Here is a 19,754-nt window from a genome sequence, read left to right as displayed (position 1 = left end):
GCAGCTGGATCACAAACATCTGGTCCCCCACCAATTGCCACTAAATTAGTTGCTTCCCTTGGTGTGATTGTTTTTCTCTACTATTTAGTACTGATACTAGTGTGATTCTTTGGTGGGAGGTGTGTGTGTGTGTGTGTGTGTGTGTGTGTGTGTGTGTGTGTGTGTATGTGGGGGGGGGGGGGGGGGGGGGGTCAGTCCTGTTTGTACCTTATCCAGCTGATGTTGCTAGCTACTTGTCACATGATGAAACTGACATGTATATCTGCTTGTTAATTGACTATTACATCGAGATTGTTTTGCATTTTGTATTCTGGAATGTGGTATTTACTAAAAGAAGACATTAGTCGAAAAGAAGACAGTAATCGATTTTATTCAACTGCAAATCAAATATCATATTCATATAAAGACAGCATTTCTGTTTGTCTGACTCATATGTATTTTACCTTTGAGAGGTACTATAGTACAGTACCTAAACTTGGTGACTCTATCAGTTTGGTGAATGCACAGTAAGTCAGGGAAGATCATGATGTTGGTGATGTAATGCATCTTGTGTAATGTATTGTCTCTGACTTTGAGAGTGTTAATGTCACTTCAGCCACCAGTGATATGTGGAACCCATGTTGCAGAGTAGGCTGTATGTTATTTACCAGAATGCATACCAGAAATGAGTTGTTGTGGTTATGCACAACAGAACGACACAACAAAAAGGTTTGGATGTAGGCAAGGAAACACTGTGATTAACACCACTGTTGTTTATCTGGTACTCCTGCAATGAAAGCAGGTGGGACAATGTATAAATTGTCACCAGCCAGCGATGTGGTGTTGCTATTGTTTAAGCATGCATATACAACTACTGCTTTGCGGGCTGCATTAAGGGCTGTGTCTCAATTGTGCTATAATTGAGTCTCCAGAGAAGATGTGGAAAAACTCATTGTACATATAATGTATTGTAATTCATAAGAAATGAACTATTTAACAATTGCTCTCAGTGGTCATTTTTGGAAAAATGCCGGAATCAATTATGGTGAACATTTAGATGGAGTGTTGCAATTTGTCGTTGTTTAGCCAATTGTATTGTCTTCAAGTCTGTCTACATTTAAGTTTCTGGGTTATACTGTGGGCTACAATTGTGTAATATTAATCGCAATTAGAGGAATCATATCTTCTCTTGGCTTCAGGGTGCAGATATGACTCTCAATCAGTATTATCTGATTTGGTTTTGTGGTGTAGTAGGTCTACCTAGTCCTTTAAACTATCTTTGATGTCTTTGAATAACTTGATAATGACATTTCAGTGGTGATGATTGGTTGAAAGCACTTTAATGGTAAAGAGACATGATCTTAGATGGCAAGATGGCATGGGTTTGAATACCCTTTGCAAGAATCTTGTATTTTAAGCCTACAGCTGGCTTTTCACTAACCTGTGGAAAAACTCAACACAGCAAAGCTGCATTTAGACAGAGACAAGTAATTCTATGATTCTGGCTTCAAAATTGACTGCTTGGAAAGCTGCAGCCTGACAGAGAAGCTGCAGTGTCAACTCAATTCTAATCTGTTATTCTTTCACTGGTCGAAGTGAATTTGTGCTTCATGTAAAGGCATGGGGACAGGCTTTAAATAACTCATCGAGGCTAAGTCCTTAATCGGGGAGGCACAGCTTATTGCATCCGTGGATGTAATTTCCAGGAATGGAAATCTAAACTCTTAAGAAAAGAAACAAGGTGGTCAATGCACACACATACTCACTCATACACATTCACACACACACACACGCACACGCACACGCGCACGCGCACACCCACACACACACACAGACACACACAAACATGCATACACACACACTCACAAACACATGCACACACACACACAAACATGCATACACACACACACTCACACACACACACACACACACACACACACATGTAACCAAAAACATAAGAAATTACATCCTTTTGCCTCTTGTTTTATATGCATGAAGATTATTAAGACGATTATTCCTAATTTACAATTTACAATTTATAATTTTGTATGCATTTTTTTCCCCAGGCTTAATTCGTCTGCAAGAGTTGATCAAAGCGCCGTCCAGATACAACATTAAAATCAAAATCCGCCAGTTGCCGACAGGGAACAAGGACGCCCGACCACTGCTGAAGGAGATGAAGAAGGGGAAGGAGTTCTATGTGATTTTCGACTGCTCTTACCAGACTGCTGCAGACATTCTCAAACAGGTGAACAAACACGATACACTTTTGTTTTCCAATAGGGACAGGCTTGTGTGGGAAATATTCATGCTGGCTGAACTCATCTTCAACTCTCATCTTCTCAAAAACAAGGGTGATGGATACAGTACATTTTCACTGCAGACACTGATAGACATCTGCACTAAAAAGGATGCGGGCCAGGGTGCAACAGTCATACTGCAGAGCTGTTTTATGAAGCTGCCGTGTAACATATGTCTACGCAGATTTTCAATCATTGTGGAGAAGGATTTGAAGTTTGAATTAGAAAAGAAATCAATTGCACGCTTTTCCCATTGAATCCAACCTGATCTATATTATGAGGAAAAAAATAGATTAAATTAAATCCTTGGGGTTCTTGCATCAGTTCTTATGTGTGTTGTGGATACAATGCAAAAGAATGAATTTGGATCAGTCTGTACTGGGCCTACTACCAAGGTGTATTTCTGCAGCTGGAAGTCCACAGGTTTGAAGTGTCCATCACAGCTTTCATATTTCAGAATTACATAGGATCAAGTACAGTTTCAAACCCTGACAGGAAAGTTCACACACAGTATGACCTCCATTGACGTTTATATGTTTACTTTTTTAAGAATGTTAGCTGAAAAAAAATAGGGGTGATGCAAGTGACATTTTAGGGAGTACTTTTCAAATATACACTTGATCAGATTGTATAAATGAATATGGATGCGTCCTTTAGCCCTGTCATTTACTGGGTTGGAACTGCATGAGCTCCAGTGTGTGGGTGACAACCTCAAGGAACAATGTATGTCCAAAAGACCTGGTCCAAATCCATAAACATTTATTATAGGAAATATTTAAAAGCTGCATTTTCACAAGTGACAAAAGTGCAAAGCTGAGAATGAAATGAATGCCAAAGGGTGTATTGGAAGAAAAAAATGGTAAGAAAAGTGAATATTAATGCCATATATTTTAGTGCATTCATGTGAATAAAAGGTTATTATATGTCATACATCTGAATGAATTCATGTGGACAGAGGATGATTACACATTTACATTTCCCTTTCATCTCAGCCTATATTGCATGATATGTCCTTTTTCCCTGCTGAATATAATGTTTCATTCCACACCCAAAGAGAGCCCATCTTCAGCAAGATGTACATACAAATATAAAAACCAAGGACTGTGAAGGGGGGATTAATAGGAAATGCCAAGTGTATTTGAAAAATCTTTGAATATAAACTTTTCATTCGGTGAGTCGTAAGGGCCCATGGAGCATGGAAAACGGAAATGATCCAATCTTCCGAAAGCAGAACGCTGATATCTCACCAACCACCCAATTGTTATAGCCTCTGTGGACAGAGGATTAGCGGAGCAGTGCACTGGATACAACTGGAGCAGGTCCTGAGAATGTTGTCCCATTCACACGCAGTCAGTAAGGCCATGAAACACTAACCGCTGTCTTCCCTGCAGATTCTGTCCATGGGGATGATGACTGAATACTACCATTTCTTCTTCACTACTCTAGTAAGTGAAGTTCCACTCTGGAACACTACTTTACTTTATGCATTAATCATCTGAGCCTTGCACTTTATGGATATCTTTTATGGTGTGGAGAAGTCTTTGTCAACGTCATGTTAATATTGATATCAAAAAATGTGTTTGACTGTCAGCATTTGATCAATAGAACCTGAACTGTGGTATCATGCTTCAATGGTTGTGTTTTGCCTCAGCTGGAATTCCACAGCTATTACTCTTAGTCTAGCTTTGCACCTCTAAAAAGCATTCGTGCCACTGTGATTATTTCTTATGACCTGATCTATAAAGAGGAACGCAGCCATTTTCTTGCTCACTGTGTTCAGTACTTAAAGAGTGACGTTAGCCCAGAGACATTGTTCTGTGCTGTTGCTGCAGGACCTGTTTGCCCTGGACCTGGAGCCTTACAGATACAGTGGTGTGAACATGACCGGGTTCCGCCTCCTCAACATTGACAACCCACAAGTTGCCTCTGTGGTAGAGAAGTGGTCCATGGAGCGCCTGCAGGCCCCGCCCAAACCTGAAAGCGGTCTCCTGGACGACATGATGACAGTCAGCATCCATACGCTCGTTCTTTCAGTGGACAGCCAAGAACGACCATATTTTGGTCAAGATGTCAACTTTCAGTTATCATGTGACAGCAGGAACTAGAGCTAAGGCCCCAAATGGTGTACAGTAGGGTGTCAGGATGACGTTGTATTTGTGTCAAGGGCTGGTCCAATGGTAGTGGGCTGTTGGGCTGTGTGAAAGGGCAAAGGGTTCACCGTGTGTACGTGTGTCGTTGTTTGCCCCGCAGACGGAGGCGGCGCTGATGTACGATGCCGTGTACATGGTGGCCGTGGCGTCACAGCGTGCCAACCAGATGACGGTCAGCTCCTTGCAGTGCCACCGGCACAAGCCCTGGCGCTTTGGCGCACGCTTCATGAACATGTTCAAAGAGGTACGTTTCGATGGTGACACGCTGCCCCACCCTTGCCTTAATTTGTCAGTTTATCACACTCGCACACACCCTACTTGCTGCCTCTGAGCACATAGATTCATACTTTAGTCACTCTACAACATGAGGGTCATCTAGTACGGGGATCATACTAAAATGGAAATATGGCATAAATATATACACATCAGAAAATAATCAATTCCCTCTTTCACACTAAATACAGTTTTGGCAAATATATGGGGGGATACTGAGGTACTTTCAGGACAGTAACACTAAAGTCCCAAATCCACTCAGACTAATTCACTCCAGTGAGGAATTGCATCATAACTCAAGCCCTTCCCGTGTCCAGGTTGAAAGCTGTTGTCTGATGAGGTTATTCATCAAATGAAGAATGGGTTTTAAATGACCCCGTGGAAGAGCATTACACTGTAATATTTCAAGCCTAGCAATGTTCCAAACATTCATAAATGTGTTTCCTGTCCTCCATCCCCCAGATGCCTATCAATACCGGTCTGTCCCTACATTGTTCTCTGCCAACATGGAACGAGCAGCGTTCAGTCCCGTCCAAGTCCTAGAGGATCGAGAGTTCTGTTTTATCTTGCTCTCCGATCCAAATAATGCTGCTTCTTAGAGACAGAGCTTGTAATGCGATATGCAAGGCCATTGGAGTCTGAGGGAAACACACAGGGAATCAACCGAGAAGCAAGGCTGGAGTGGCCTGTATGCGATTACTTGGGCTTAATTATCGACGCTGATGAGCGCCCTGGCCTACACAGGATGTAGTAATTAGAACCTGCTCAGCTTTTATGCCTCCTTTCATTTAAATAGAAGTGGAAAGGATAATCTATATAATGAAAAAGAATGAGAACAAGTTGGAGCAATGAAGTTGAAGTACACAGCGTTAAAGCTTTTAAAGGCTTTAAGTCACAGCTCTTAGTAAGGTGATAATTATCAATATTGGCTATGTAAAAGTTGCTTGTCATTCAGGCTCAAAGAGCAGCTAAAGAAGTCTTGCATCGGGTAGCACTGTAGTGTAGTGGTAAAGTGGGCCTGTAGGTTTGATTACTAGGTGCAACACAGCTTTTGCATCCTTATGTACTTAACCCCAAATGCTTCAGTGCATATCCCAATGTGTGAATAGGAAGTGAGCAGGCTGTGTAAGTTGCCTTGGGTAAGGGTGTCTTAAAATCATATTAACTGTATTAACTGTATTAAGTGTACACACTTCATGCTTTTGGCATATTTTCAGTGAAATGCCACTAATGTTCTTGATAGGGTCCTAGGTAGGAATGTGCCAACTCTTAGTTCCAGAAATTTCGAAATGCTTTTTCTTCTCCTGTTAGCCAGTATCCTTTGAAAAATGCTTAATATAGAAAATCATATATATTTGAATTTCAGCATTATATTCTGTAACTAGAAAAATAAATGCCGCTTGTACGTGGTAAAATTTTGAACAATGTAATTGAGCGGCCAACTGCATTTTTCTTCATCTCAGTTTGACAGATTGACATTATCCTCCACAGAGCCAAAGACAGCACTACAATGCAACGCTGTTGTCATGAATGATCTTTCTGATCTTTTTGCATCTTTATTATTGGTAGCTATCCAGTGACAGGACAGATGGCTCCAGGCACTCACTTAAACTTTTGCTGCTTGGTTGGGCGGAGCCCATTATGTTCTGAATCACCTCTGGCAGTGCAGAGGTTATTGTTGCTCTGTGCTTTAATCATATTTTAAACCCTGGAAGGGAGACAGAACCTTGGCTTCATAATGATATGGAGCACCTTTAATCTTTGATGGACACATCAGAGCAGCATTCACTGCTTGTGGGTGAAAATTAGTGGAAGTGAACACTAGTGGAATGGTTCAATGACTCAGGTGCTCCCCTAGCAGTCTCGACAATGGAGCTTCAATAAAGGAAGCCAGGCCTGTCACCATGCGCAAAGGGGAACCCGCTAACAGGATAATTACTCTGCAGTGGATACAGTCGTTGAATTCTGGAGGTTATAATTAAGTGGACTGAATTTTCATTACAGTAGCTCTGGTAAGGAGTTAAACACGAAGAAGGGTTACATAATTTCCATACATTTTAAAATAAGGTTTTAGCTACTGGAAAAAATGAGTAAATTAATAGAGTCTACATTTCAATGTTGCCAAGTGCACATTCATCTTATACTCTTATCGTGTGTAATTCAGATATTGTGCACATCACTCTTAAACGTCACTTTATACACTTCAAAAGTAAAAGAGATAATTAGGTAGAACAAACCAATAAATGGAGATTTGTTAGTCATGCTGGCAACGGGTTGATCATGGTCTATTTGGCGCATCGAGCAAACACTTCTCCTCATAGATGTGTAAGATGATTGATTACTCTGAGCCGTCCTTTTGCAAAGACGATTTCTCAGCGAACACTAAAGAGCTGCAGCTCATCCTCTCAGCCCTGAGTAATGAACATTTAAGCTGACTGTCTTATTTAACAGAGCAGACTTCATTATCTACAGCATTAACAATCTGAGAACTGTGGACTTTCTCTGAGCGCATCCCCACCCCCTCGAAGATCTGAACCAGCAATGTAAGCTGGCTGTTGATTTAAATTGCATCTCACTCTCTCAGACCGCATTTCTAGACCATAGAGCTTACAGAGCTTACAGTGGAGAACGGTCTCCCTCAAGCATCTTGATATTGAATTTATCATAATGATTGAATAAAATGTGTCTGGCGTTAAGCACTTACAGTAAATGAATATCAGAGATTATACTGATGATCAAATCAACTGTCACAGCACTTATGTCTTTCTAATCACACACATGCAAAAGTCATAAAACTCCTGGTTTTACAAACTCCATTTCTTGGTGCATTTGTGGGTTTAAACAGACTATGTCTCCTGGAGTCTGTTTGTTGAGTTCTGCAATATGAGATAAAAAATGAATGAATGAATGAATGAATGAATTAGTGACTCCCAGCATCTCCCCCTCCAGGCCCAATGGAATGGTCTGACAGGACTCATAGTCATAAACAAGACGGATGGCTTGCGGAAAGAATTTGACTTAGATGTCATCAGCCTCAAGGAGGATGGCATGGAAAAGGTAAGTGCCTTATTTGCCCCGTCCTCTTCCTCAGCTGTGTGCTCACAGAACATGTTTTATGGCATATTTCTGTCTACAGAAACATTTTATGAAGATATGCACAAGAGCACGTACAGTATAATAGATAAAACAATGTCTGAATCACAAAAGCCATTTTGCCAACCACAATTTTTGCAGTTTTTACAACATTTTTCTTACTGTTCTCTTTCCAAAGTGAACACCGAAGTGTGGTTGTATCTGTAGAATGACAGATGACAGAATGACTACACTCTCCATTCATATTTTCTTTCCTTTCTCACAAAGATATCTATCGAGGGCTCTAGCCGCCTAAATAAAGTGTGGAAAAAGGTTTGTATTGTAGACCCCTCAGTGGTATTGTGTGATATTGTGTTTTCCCCCGTAGCCAAAACAAATCCCTGCTCTGTGTCTTCCTTGCCTACTCTACTCAAGTGGAAATGGAACACTTAATAATATATTAAAGCTTTAAAAAAATAGCTTCATGTTTTGTTACAACACTGATAACTCACCAACTGTATTGCTCTAAGAGGAGTCTCATTTTTCATAAAGGGCTGTGCTAAGTTTGTGAGGGATATTCAGAAACCAGCACAAATATCATTTCTAATTCAATAAATTGCTACTTCCCAATTGTCAAGAAAACCTGCTGTGTGGCAAACGCATAAAATGTGTTTATGGCCTTGTGAATGAATGTGCGATCAAAGGGTATTAGAGAGTCTTTCCTCCATGCATAGTAACAGATGCCACTAGACAGAACAGAGTAGCATGACAAACGGTACTCTATTTTAGCGCTCTCTCTGTCATTTTACAGGGGTAATTACTAGAATTAAGCTTGAATGTTTCCCTACACTGATTACATCTTTCATTCAGAAGCCCCTTTATTGAAAGTTGACTATTAGGAGCATTGTGAGACAAAATAATCACCAGCTGCATTTTTACCTCACTTCCACTTATTGCCACAGAATACAATAGTTCATTTAAATTTAGTCATTTACCAAACACTCTTATCCAGAGCAACTTACAAAAGTGCATACGAGGTTAGGCCAAGAGCTTAGACTATACCAAATCGTCGGTGTCACAACTGATAGTCCTTACATAACATACAAAGTTAATGCATAGAAATACTTGTCAGGGGATTCAGTAGTAATATACCAGGGTACCATGCTAACAGATTCATGATTTATGATCAGATTTACTATTACGAATATTTTTGTAGACACTCCTGCGGGATGTTATTATACTGCAGCCCCAAATATCCAGCAAACTACATTTTAAAACCGTTCCTGTTAGAAGTTGACAATAAATGGTATACCATTTACTATATCCAGTTGGGATATGTCCTCAGTAACCTCATGCAGCCATTTTACCATTTAATTACGGACAGTGCAGATAAAATACAGCTTCTCTTCATAGTTATGGTCTCTAGAGCAAGAGATGAGAATGTATTAATTACATTGCATATTAAGTAAACAAAAGTTTTAGGTAAATACGGTTAGGTAAATGCATTGAGTATTAAAATACATGATGTCAAAAATATGTGTATAATGCCAGGAACTTTATTTATTATTATTATTGGACAAATCTAATATTATCAGCAAATTGTCTATCCTCTGATGTCCACAGTAACAAGACAAAAACAAGTCAAATTAAGCCTTTTGGAAACATTTTGTCCATATCAAATATAAGTGTTCACTTTTTGTTGTGTTTTCTGCTTTGAAGTGAGTTTCCGCTGGTTACCAGCTAACCCTTTGATCCTTGAATCTAACATTGGTGATCTACATGTCTGTTTTAAGTGCTCTCTGTTATGTCCTAACCAGTCATTGGCATTCAGAGCCATACTGAGAACTATGGAACTACAGATGATCTTCAAATGAGGAATCAGTCTCAATCAAAGGCAGATCTCTTGAGTCAAAGCTGTAAATTAAAAGAAAAATATTCATCCTTTGTCCCTCATCGGTTAGTGTTTAATATGATTAATAAATTCAGTTTTATACCCTTTATGTTTTTAACTGTTTTGTAGTCGTATTTTCTGTCTTAAACTATATCCAGTATTAAAGGGCCAAACATGTTTTGCTTACATTCTTGTAAATTGCATTGGGTGAACTGACCTTTGTAAATGTTTTCAGTTTCAAGGCCTTTGTTGATGTAACTGTTCCTCCTATTAAAATAGAGATATGACCAAAATACAAGCTTGAGGGCTTGGGTGGTAGTCGAGAAGTTTTTTTTTGTGTGGAAAAAAAAAAAATAGTTCAGAAAGGTGCCTGCCTTTTTGTAGGCGGCAAGGGTTAACCCCCCAATCTTATAATCTTACATTTGTTTAATCTACTCTCTGTAATTTAGGCACTGTTCTCCTAGTTCTGCTCATCCATTAGGCAACCTGGGAGATCAATATCCCCTCAGGGAGATTCTCTCATTGGCTGTGTGGTTGCATCTTCCCCTTTTCCCTGATTGTTCTGTGATAAAACAGCAGAGCTTGTGGTCAAGCTTCTGCTATTTAATATTCCATTCGTAATGTGAGTGCACAGTGTATAGGGCTACATGTTCTCCTTCTTCTGTGCTCTCAGATCAGTGGAGTTAGCCAGCTGTCACTGCTGGAGTCTCCCTGAAGCTCGACATTTGCTGAATGTGAGGATTAACGTCCTCTGTTCTTCTTTGCACTGTACGGTTCCCCTCCTCCTGCTCCTTGCAGCATTATGAATTTATTACTGCTTCTGTACCTGGAGCCCTGCTGCTGGTAGCACTTATATTGTGCTCAGAGTCAGGCTTAGACATAGAGGTTGCAGGTTAGCTTGACTTTTAGGTTTCTTGTGTACTACACGACAGGTGGCCTAATACTTGGATGTATGTGGGAGTTATTCTTTTCTTTTTTCTTACGTATGCTGTTTGATTGTCATTACGATGTCCCCTCTGCATTTTAAAAATACATCATTATATTTCATGTTGTAAGACATGTTTCTTTTGACTGTGTTATAGATTGGAGTCTGGAACTCCAACAGTGGCCTTAACTTGACTGACAGCAACAAGGAGAAGACCACAAATGTCACTGATTCCATGGCAAACAGAACTCTCATTGTCACTACAATTCTGGTAAGAATATGTGAGCAAATATACAGGAATAGGCCTGAACATGAAGCATTCAGGAAAGTTTTTATTGTGAAATTAATAATTGGAAGAAAACAATGTTTTCTTGTAATTGATGTTGAGTACATATGATGGAACAGGGAATTTGCCTTATCAGCTCCACTTTCAAAGCTACACATTATTTCAAATACTGAGTTCTGTGACTGTGGATTTTTTTTTTGTTTTTCAGGAAAACCCATATGTAATGTATAAGAAATCAGACAAGCCTTTGTATGGCAATGACCGGTTTGAAGGGTACTGTCTGGACTTGCTGAAAGAGCTGTCAAACATTCTTGGCTTTGCATATGAAGTGAAACTGGTGTCGGATGGGAAGTATGGGGCGCAAAACGACAAGGGAGAGTGGAATGGCATGGTCCGGGAACTCATAGATCACGTGAGCTGTGACATTTTTCTTCAAATCTAACATGAATACTTTGAAAGTGCCGTCTTTTAGTTTTACCTCAGCTGATATTCAGTGGGATGTTTCATGTATCCTTGCCCAGCTAATAGAACCTTTCCTTCAAATCATGTGAAACTGAGGGAAACTCTCCTGTGACTGTACAACCAGTCAAATTGCAAACAGTGAAATTAAGCAATATAAAATGAAAGCAGAGGTAAAAGTGCATATTTGGACAGGGGAAAGTAATGGAGCTAGGCACAGTAAGTACTCTGACAGATAACAGCCTTAACAAAAAGGTTTAGGTAGGAGAATCAGCACAATTAAGCTGTTATATTACCCTTGATCATCTACTCAGTTCTTTTGACAGCACACCTGCCACTTCTCCATTACTGTGACAGGTAGCTGACTTGGCAGTGGCGCCGCTTACAATCACCTACGTCAGGGAGAAGGTGATTGATTTCTCCAAACCATTCATGACCCTGGGAATCAGCATTCTGTACCATAAGCCCAACGGTACCAACCCGGGGGTGTTCTCCTTCCTCAACCCCCTGTCGCCTGATATCTGGATGTATGTCCTGCTCGCCTGCCTGGGTGTCAGCTGTGTGCTGTTTGTCATCGCCAGGTAAGGCTGCTGTGAAATGTGGCGTTGTGAATTTGGTTGCTATGCTTTTTTGTATCCCACCGCTCGACCCAGTTCTGCAACGTGGCTAACCTACACCAGAGCACGCTACATCTACGCTTACTTATAGCATGACCAACAGGATAATGGCATGCTACTATTTTACAGCCAGGGATGTCAGCAGTGACAATAGGTATTTCACATGTGCTTTTACTAATGACATGATAAAGGGGCTGTGCTGAATTATTCACAGTGCACAGATCTCAATGCAGAGGTGTGGAAGCGTCTTTCATAGAGTTGTTTCTTTACACCAACCTGTGGTGACACAAGGGTGGATAGGTACAAAGCAATAGTGTTACACTTTTTGGCAATCTTTTCTGAGAACAATAAGTGCTTGGCTCAAGCTGTTTGATGTCTAAGTGGTTACAAGGGGGTAAGGAATCAGTCTGCATGAATGGCTCTTTTTAAAGGATTGTCTTACAGAAAATCCTTGAGATGATCATTGTGACTTGAAAGCAATATGTAGATTCATATGTAGATGAGCTGTTCTGATTTCTTCAGGGTGTCATTTGCAGTGGGCAAATCTGCTGAACTGTTTTCTCTGTATCTGGGTTGAACAGGTGTGCAGACATTTTTGTGTCTTACCCAGCCAATTTGTCATTGTCTTCCTGTGTTTGCTGAGATATTTTGAAAGTCCAGCATGAGCCATCTCTCAATCAATATTGAAATGCAGTGTTTAAAAGTCTGGAGACATTCCGAACAGCTGTCGGTACCTGGCATGCCGAACAGTCTTAACCGAAGGGGAGAGGACACTGTGGGAGAAAGAGGTTTACTCTGGTAATTAAAATGTAAGCTCTGTCCAGTTGGTTCCCTGTTATGGATGGCTCTAATCGTCACCAGTGGCATGTTGTTTATATTTTCACGCCGTTTGGATAGCCTGGGCTTGGACGGGTGTTGCAGAATCAAAGTAGTTATTCTCCAGGGGACACTGAAATCCTGCCTCAATGCAAACACAAGCAGGTGACAAGCCAAACCGAGGCAGTCCTCCCATCCAGTCTGTTGCACAGAAATGAGCAATGTCAACTTACAGCTACCCATCCATTTTTATCATCCACTGCAAAAGTGCACATTACCAGCAATTCAGGCATTTACTGTGAAGTAATTTGTTTCCTCAAACTAACATAAAAACCTCCAGTACAAGGTTATGGCATGCACCAAGGGCAGTTTAAAATGCAGTAGCTTGAAGGTAAAGCATCATCTTTACCTTGAATTTTAATTTCCAGGTTTTCTTCTGAAAAAATGTTGCTTTTGAACAGCGTTTTAGGAGATTTATGGTCTTTTCCTTGTTGCAGGTTCACACCCTATGAGTGGTACAACCCTCATCCTTGCAACCCAGATTCAGATGTGGTGGAAAACAATTTCACTTTGCTAAACAGCTTCTGGTTTGGCGTTGGAGCCCTCATGCAGCAAGGTATGTTCTATTCTGTGGGCCACATTATGAGAGAGGGAAATGAGAAGAATAAAATTAAAAACAGTGCCGGGGTCAACACACATTTCACATAGACCGCTTGTGATCTGATAAAAATGTTAAGATTTGAGGTTACCTATACTCAGGGTGTGTGCTTTTTTTGTCAGTCTACTTATTCTGCCACTTTTCCTGTTCATACATGATTCCTTCTTGTTTCTGACTGCCCTCTCTGCCCTTGACTAGCAACTCTGTACATGTTGAGTTTCCTCTCAGTCTCTGTTGTTTGACTCTTCTCTGTCTCTCTGTCTTCAATTCCTGATCTCTTCTGCTTCTCTGTGTCCCTGTGTGATCTACCCTGTCCTAGAGTGCCTTTGAGTGTCATTATAATTTATTTATGACTTAACCTGGCATATGTAGCTAGCTGTAAGTACTGTGCTGGAAGCAGTGCAGCTGTGGGCTAATACTGATACATGAAAAGAGGGGAAGAGGGAGGTAATTAAGGTAATGTAATATCACATAGCAGTGATAACATCTATGATTGTACTGTAGCAGAAGGATCCATATGTGTTACAATGCTGTTACAATACAACATGCTGGTTCTTTTAAGAAATGGATGGTGGTAGTAAACTCTCAGAGGCTCGAAATAAGTTTTGTTCCGACAAAGAAGCAGATCCGATGTTCGTAGTGAAAGACAGGAAGGTTTATTTGCACAGCCGGCTGTGGGAACAACAGCATGGAGTAGACGTTCGTCAGGTACAATGTTTGGTTCACGTTTATACAGTGTTCAGGAGGTACATTTACATGTGATGGCCAGGAAATCCCCTGGAAGGGAAGTCCATATATGGTCATAAGGAACCCCATGTTCCCCGGACTGGAAGTAGCGGTAATTGTGAATTGGCGCCTTTTGGCTCCAGTCGGATGTAGCGGCATTGCTTTGTATTCCAATACACATCGCTTGTCTCCGGCATCTGTATTCTAATATACGTCGCTTGTCTCCGGATCAAGGGCCGTGCCGTTCCTCAGAGCTGTCTCCTAACAATGGTTACAAAACTATTTCACTTTCATAAAGACCCTTAAAATACTTGCTTGTTACTGGTTACTCACAATTCATTCATGTTCTTCATTGTTAGATTTAGGCATACAAACTTCTACTGTAGCTTCAAGGCTTCAATCAGAGAGTTCTAGATAACTGGAATGACAAACTGATCAAACAGGCTGTATGTTATAAATATGTAGTTATTTATTTGGATATGGAAGAAACACAACAAATATTTTGCCATAAAATGCAGGGGTGGGTTACTTGATAATTGACCTATTGCATCATACTCCGAAGTATGTACATGTACACAATACATTACATAGTTGAAGACAACATCAGCTTTATATCACAGAGATAATACTTTTGCAGTGAGATAAAATAACAAAAGAAATAGCTATATTCAAATCATGAGACTATTTGGTCTGCGAGCAAAAAGTCTGTTATCAAAAAGTGTGAGACACAGTGTCATGCGTCAGGCTTAATTTGTTAGACTCAAGGTGTCTGCCTTCATTGTATACTATAAAATCTGATCAGTGATTTTCCAATATCAGGCCTTAGTAAACCACACCAAGATCTACTGAGAAACAGCTAAAGCACCAGGGTAAGAGAATTAAACAGAAGAAGCATGTTAACAATTGCCAGTTTCACACTTAGACACTTCAAAATGCAACAGTTCTGTTCCCAAATATTGCTCATTTTATGCATTAGTTTTTTTTATTCTGAAAAAGGTCCCTTATGGAATGTAGGCTTATTCAGTCACAACACTTTCTGTTTCTCTCAGTATTTGTTATTTTTCACTTTGCATCCTTAATAAGTGTGATTTGAAGTATAGTTGTCAAGATTGCCTATATATGGCATATTTCTTTGTGTGAAATATCCACTGCCAGATTGCTGAGTTATTTGTGAGGGTTTCCATTTCATGGTTCATTGCAGTTTTACCCTTGAACACATACATACCAAGGATAGATATGCAAAGTACCAGAATGTGTCTTATGAATCCCCTACTCTAGATTTGATGCTCATATCTGCAATGTGATTATTGTTTTGTTTTGTAAGCAGTAGCAGTACATTTTCTGAAAATTTGAAGATATGCAGCAGCTACATTTAAACAGTGGATCCATATTAGGCCTTTTATCCTCACGTTTTAGAATGTGTACTGTAGGGTTAAATCCTAATCTCAGTTCAGTAGTGTACACCCACTATGATGGCATTCCCTGATTTGTGACTGCTATGCGTGGTAAATGGAGAGCCCACTTTACCTCAAAAGAACAAATGGTGTATGTTTAGCTGCACTACGTTGATATACAACCCCCCCATTACTGAACTGTTCTCATTGAAAAAAGTCTCAATTCCTCTCTAGCTATTCCATGTATTTGCACTATATGCATTGTGTCTTTAATGCTTGGTCAGATAATGTGCGTGTCTATGGTTTCCTTTGCTGAAGTAGCCACTTTGACAAAAGATGAAATAAATAGAGCTATTTGCAAATTAAAATATTTCAAGGTATTGTGGTTCATTCTACCAGTAAGACTTCAGTCTAAGGAGAGTTAGCTGTGTTTACCTGCTGAGATGCTGATGGATTTGATTCAGATTCAACATCGTACAACAGCCACAGTTCAATTAACCTTGTCTAAGGATGTGAGAACATTTCCAGAGAGGTTTTTCAGCTACTTCTCTGTTGGTTGGCAAATATATTCAAGTACAAGTCTTCCCTCTTAAAATAACCTATTATTGTGTTGTACTGTATTATGCAGTACAGTGCCTCTGCACACTGTCATATCTGAGTTTAAAGCTTGCCAAAAAACTTAGCCAATATAAAATAGTAAATCACTCATTCCTTTGCAGCTGAAGTCTCTCCCTCTACAGAAGTGGGTTGAAGAAATACAAACATATATGCGTTTTGATGAAATAAGTTTGAGAGCGGGCCTAGACACATATCTCTGATAGCGGCCACTCTGTCATCGGTTGGGGAATATTCATTATCCCCGAGCAACGAGATACCCATTAGAGGAGATAAATGCTGTGGCTCATGTTCCTCTGACAGTTCATTTTCAAATGATCTATTACGCTAAAACGAATGCAAGTCCCAGCCTTAAACTGTAAAAGTTCCAGCTCCCAGTGCTCAGGGAGGTAATAAACACACCGGTCGGACTTATCATGAAACAGAGATAAAAATCTCATTTAAGTGAGAGCAAAGTTGTATATATAGATAGGAAGCAATTTAGCTGCGGGAGTTTGCAAAACCTTAGGTGAATACAAATTTAGAGGGATTCATGTGGGGGCATGATCTAAGAATGATATTCATTCATACAAATCATCTCCATACATGTTGTAAACATACAAATCATGAAGAGACTTCCTTGTACCCGCTGGGGGGAAAAAACATGTTTGATCTGAAGATGAACTGAATCCAGTAATCTCCTGTTGCACTGTCTACAATGGCTCTCATGTCTGTGTGTAATGACATGCTATTGCCCTTGTTTTAACAGGATCCGAGCTGATGCCTAAAGCACTCTCCACCAGAATCGTTGGAGGGATCTGGTGGTTCTTTACATTGATAATAATATCGTCCTACACTGCCAACTTGGCTGCCTTTTTAACAGTCGAAAGAATGGATTCGCCAATTGACTCTGCGGATGATTTGGCAAAGCAGACTAAAATTGAGTATGGGGCAGTGAGAGATGGATCCACCATGACATTTTTCAAAGTAAGAATTCATACTTAGTTCCCTGGACTCCTCTGTCATGATTCCTGTGCATTTATAGAGATCCTTTCTGCTTATTCTAAATATTTGCGTGTATGACGATGTCATCCATGCATACAGCACTTAACAGCGCTGAAAACATAGTTATAGATAACCACATATACTGAACGTTTAGACAGGGAATGTGAGAGAAAGAGGGATACCAAAAAAATTTCAGGAGCTTTAACTGTAAATATCCCCAAGCCTTTACATTCGTCCCCTCCCCCACATGCTGTCACTTACTGGCCCTTCCCTAAGTGAAGCTACTGGTTGTGTGATGTACTGTCTCGCAGAAGTCCTCTATGGTTATCACGGTGGCACTTCAGCCGTGTCTCCCCTGCAAGGCTGTCTTCCCTGCTCCCTTGACGGAGAACAAAAGATCATTTCATTCCGCAAAGTGGAAGGTGGTGTTGAGAACTCAGCTTACTTAATGTGTCACCCCCACGGCCCATCAAAGTCTAAACCTGTGGGGGCTTTATCCACAAAGATTGTTGAGCGTGATTACTTCCCCTATATCTCAGTGAACAAGGCCTCTGGATGTACAGAATAAATTGAATCAGCGGAGAGATTTGCACACAGCTGTCACATTGCTGCTGATTGAAGAAAGCAGACAGGGTTTTTCTTTTCACCGCAGTCAAGCACATGGGGATGACACATTCAGAATTCAGACATATTTTTCTTAAAAATACCATAAAAGAATTCAGTCTTTATTAATTTTTTTACCCTTTGAAATTTTAACATTTGCCCTCATGAGCAAAATAGATTATACTTTGTAGACTGGATTCATGAAAAGAGATGCAGTTTTATTTGAAGCATACAGTACACTTGCTGTCACAATATTGTTTTGCTCTTTTATTTTCAGAAATCTAAAATATCCACATATGAAAAAATGTGGGCTTTCATGAGCAGCAGGAAAAACACCGCTCTGGTAAAAAACAACCGTGAAGGGATTCAGAGAGTCCTCACCACAGACTACGCACTTCTTATGGAGTCTACCAGTATCGAGTACATCAGCCAGAGGAACTGCAACCTCACACAGATAGGAGGCCTGATTGACTCTAAGGGCTATGGAGTAGGGACCCCTATAGGTAAGGAGCACATCAAAGCACATCAGAACAACAAACGTCACGGCTGCTCAGCTTTAGCCAGTGTCATCACGGATGAAAACCTAGAAGCCAAAAAGGTCATTGTTTCCTTTGAGAAAACTATGAGAAAATTGAAAGAACTCTGGAATAAACTCATTTCCTTTTGTGTAAAAACCTCTTTGTTTCGTTCTTTGTTAGAAACATTTGGGTTGTGCCCAATACTTGAATAAGCTCAAGACTTTGTCCCTTTGTGGTCAAATGCTGCTCCGCTTATCTGAAGGATCTGCAGGGTCATTTTTTGGCTTTCACATATCTCTCCAAACCAGCACACTGTAGACATTGTTGAAACCCTAAGTCTGAGATCCAAGTTATTTTTTACTGAACAATCTCCAGGGTACATCCTTTTACTGGTATATATTCACACTGTCCCAACTAAAATTGGAACCTTTGACTATGTCATTACAAGTTCAGAGCTCAAACCAGTACACCTACACTGACATGCATACACAGTAGCAGAAAGGTAAAGTTTTGCATTTTTTGCCGCTCTATGATAACTGGATGTGATAGTCAACTTTTATGTTTTTGACATTAGATTTTCTTAATACTACCACAGATCGGCTCAATCTGTGAAATGTAACTGATATGACCAGGCGTGACCTTTGAACGGGGATGACAAAATTCTGTTTGTGGTGCAACTTTGTGTGGCACCGTCAAGGGAAAGAACCAAGTTAACCAAACTTTCCTCAGCTGTCAATCTAAAACAGTCCCTTAGACTCTGGGTCATTTGCACAAGCCTGAACGAGACAGTGACACCCTGGGTAAAGTCTAATTTACTGCCACAATGGAACTTAATACCTGGCTCACTTGTCCATATTTAGTATAGTGTGAAGTAGGTTCTTCAGCCTTTTGACAAAAAAAAAATCATATCTATACCTATATTTCAGTAATTTGTACTTCACAATTCCAATTTAACATGCAAGTGCATTTCCATTGGGCTGAAACTTTGCCTCTGCTAATTTGTTTTCCATATATATCTTCTGCAGGATCACCCTACAGAGATAAAGTGACCATAGCAATTCTCCAGCTACAGGAAGAGGGGAAGCTTCACATGATGAAGGAAAAATGGTGGAGAGGAAACGGTTGTCCTGAAGAAGACAGTAAAGAGGCCAGCGCTTTGGGCGTGGAGAACATTGGAGGAATTTTCATTGTTTTAGCAGCCGGACTTGTCCTGTCTGTCTTTGTAGCCATTGGAGAGTTTATATATAAAACCAGGAAAAACGCAGACGTTGAGCAGGTGAGTGTGGGACAGTGTGAATGGCACAAGTACTGAGGCTGAATCGCGTGACGGCTTTATGAATCCTCAAATCATGTGAATAAAGCCGACTTTGTAGAGCACATATACAATTACATATATTTGCATTTATTGCATTTATATTTTAGATAAAACTGCTACATGGGGTCAGGAACATGTTTAAACTCTTATTTGAATGTGAGGAACTGCATGGC

The 19,754-nt window shown here is 40.2% G+C and overlaps 1 protein-coding gene across 2 annotated transcripts in view; it reads left to right on the top strand.

Moving 5' to 3' along the window:
* Positions 1 to 19,586, top strand: part of LOC118782725 (glutamate receptor ionotropic, kainate 1) — a 40,798-nt gene extending 21,212 nt beyond the window's left edge. Inside the window, exons 4-16 of one of the 2 annotated variants that reach the window (XM_036536237.1) lie at positions 2,046 to 2,227; positions 3,671 to 3,724; positions 4,112 to 4,285; positions 4,530 to 4,673; positions 7,652 to 7,759; positions 8,063 to 8,107; positions 10,748 to 10,861; positions 11,085 to 11,288; positions 11,693 to 11,916; positions 13,266 to 13,384; positions 16,910 to 17,127; positions 18,026 to 18,251; positions 19,292 to 19,586. In XM_036536237.1, the coding sequence (XP_036392130.1) occupies positions 2,046 to 2,227; positions 3,671 to 3,724; positions 4,112 to 4,285; positions 4,530 to 4,673; positions 7,652 to 7,759; positions 8,063 to 8,107; positions 10,748 to 10,861; positions 11,085 to 11,288; positions 11,693 to 11,916; positions 13,266 to 13,384; positions 16,910 to 17,127; positions 18,026 to 18,251; positions 19,292 to 19,578 (2,099 nt within the window). In that variant the 3' untranslated portion in view covers positions 19,579 to 19,586. Of the gene's footprint in view, positions 1 to 2,045; positions 2,228 to 3,670; positions 3,725 to 4,111; positions 4,286 to 4,529; positions 4,674 to 7,651; positions 7,766 to 8,062; positions 8,108 to 10,747; positions 10,862 to 11,084; positions 11,289 to 11,692; positions 11,917 to 13,265; positions 13,385 to 16,909; positions 17,128 to 18,025; positions 18,252 to 19,291 lie in introns of both variants that reach the window. The other variant, XM_036536238.1, reaches the window with a different exon arrangement.
* The last annotated feature ends 168 nt before the right edge of the window (positions 19,587 to 19,754 follow it).

The sequence above is a fragment of the Megalops cyprinoides genome, chromosome 9, assembly GCF_013368585.1.
Source record: "Megalops cyprinoides isolate fMegCyp1 chromosome 9, fMegCyp1.pri, whole genome shotgun sequence".
Classification (NCBI taxonomy): domain Eukaryota; kingdom Metazoa; phylum Chordata; class Actinopteri; order Elopiformes; family Megalopidae; genus Megalops; species Megalops cyprinoides.
Note: the sequence above shows the minus strand (reverse complement) of the source record. Positions and strands in the feature narration are given on the sequence as shown.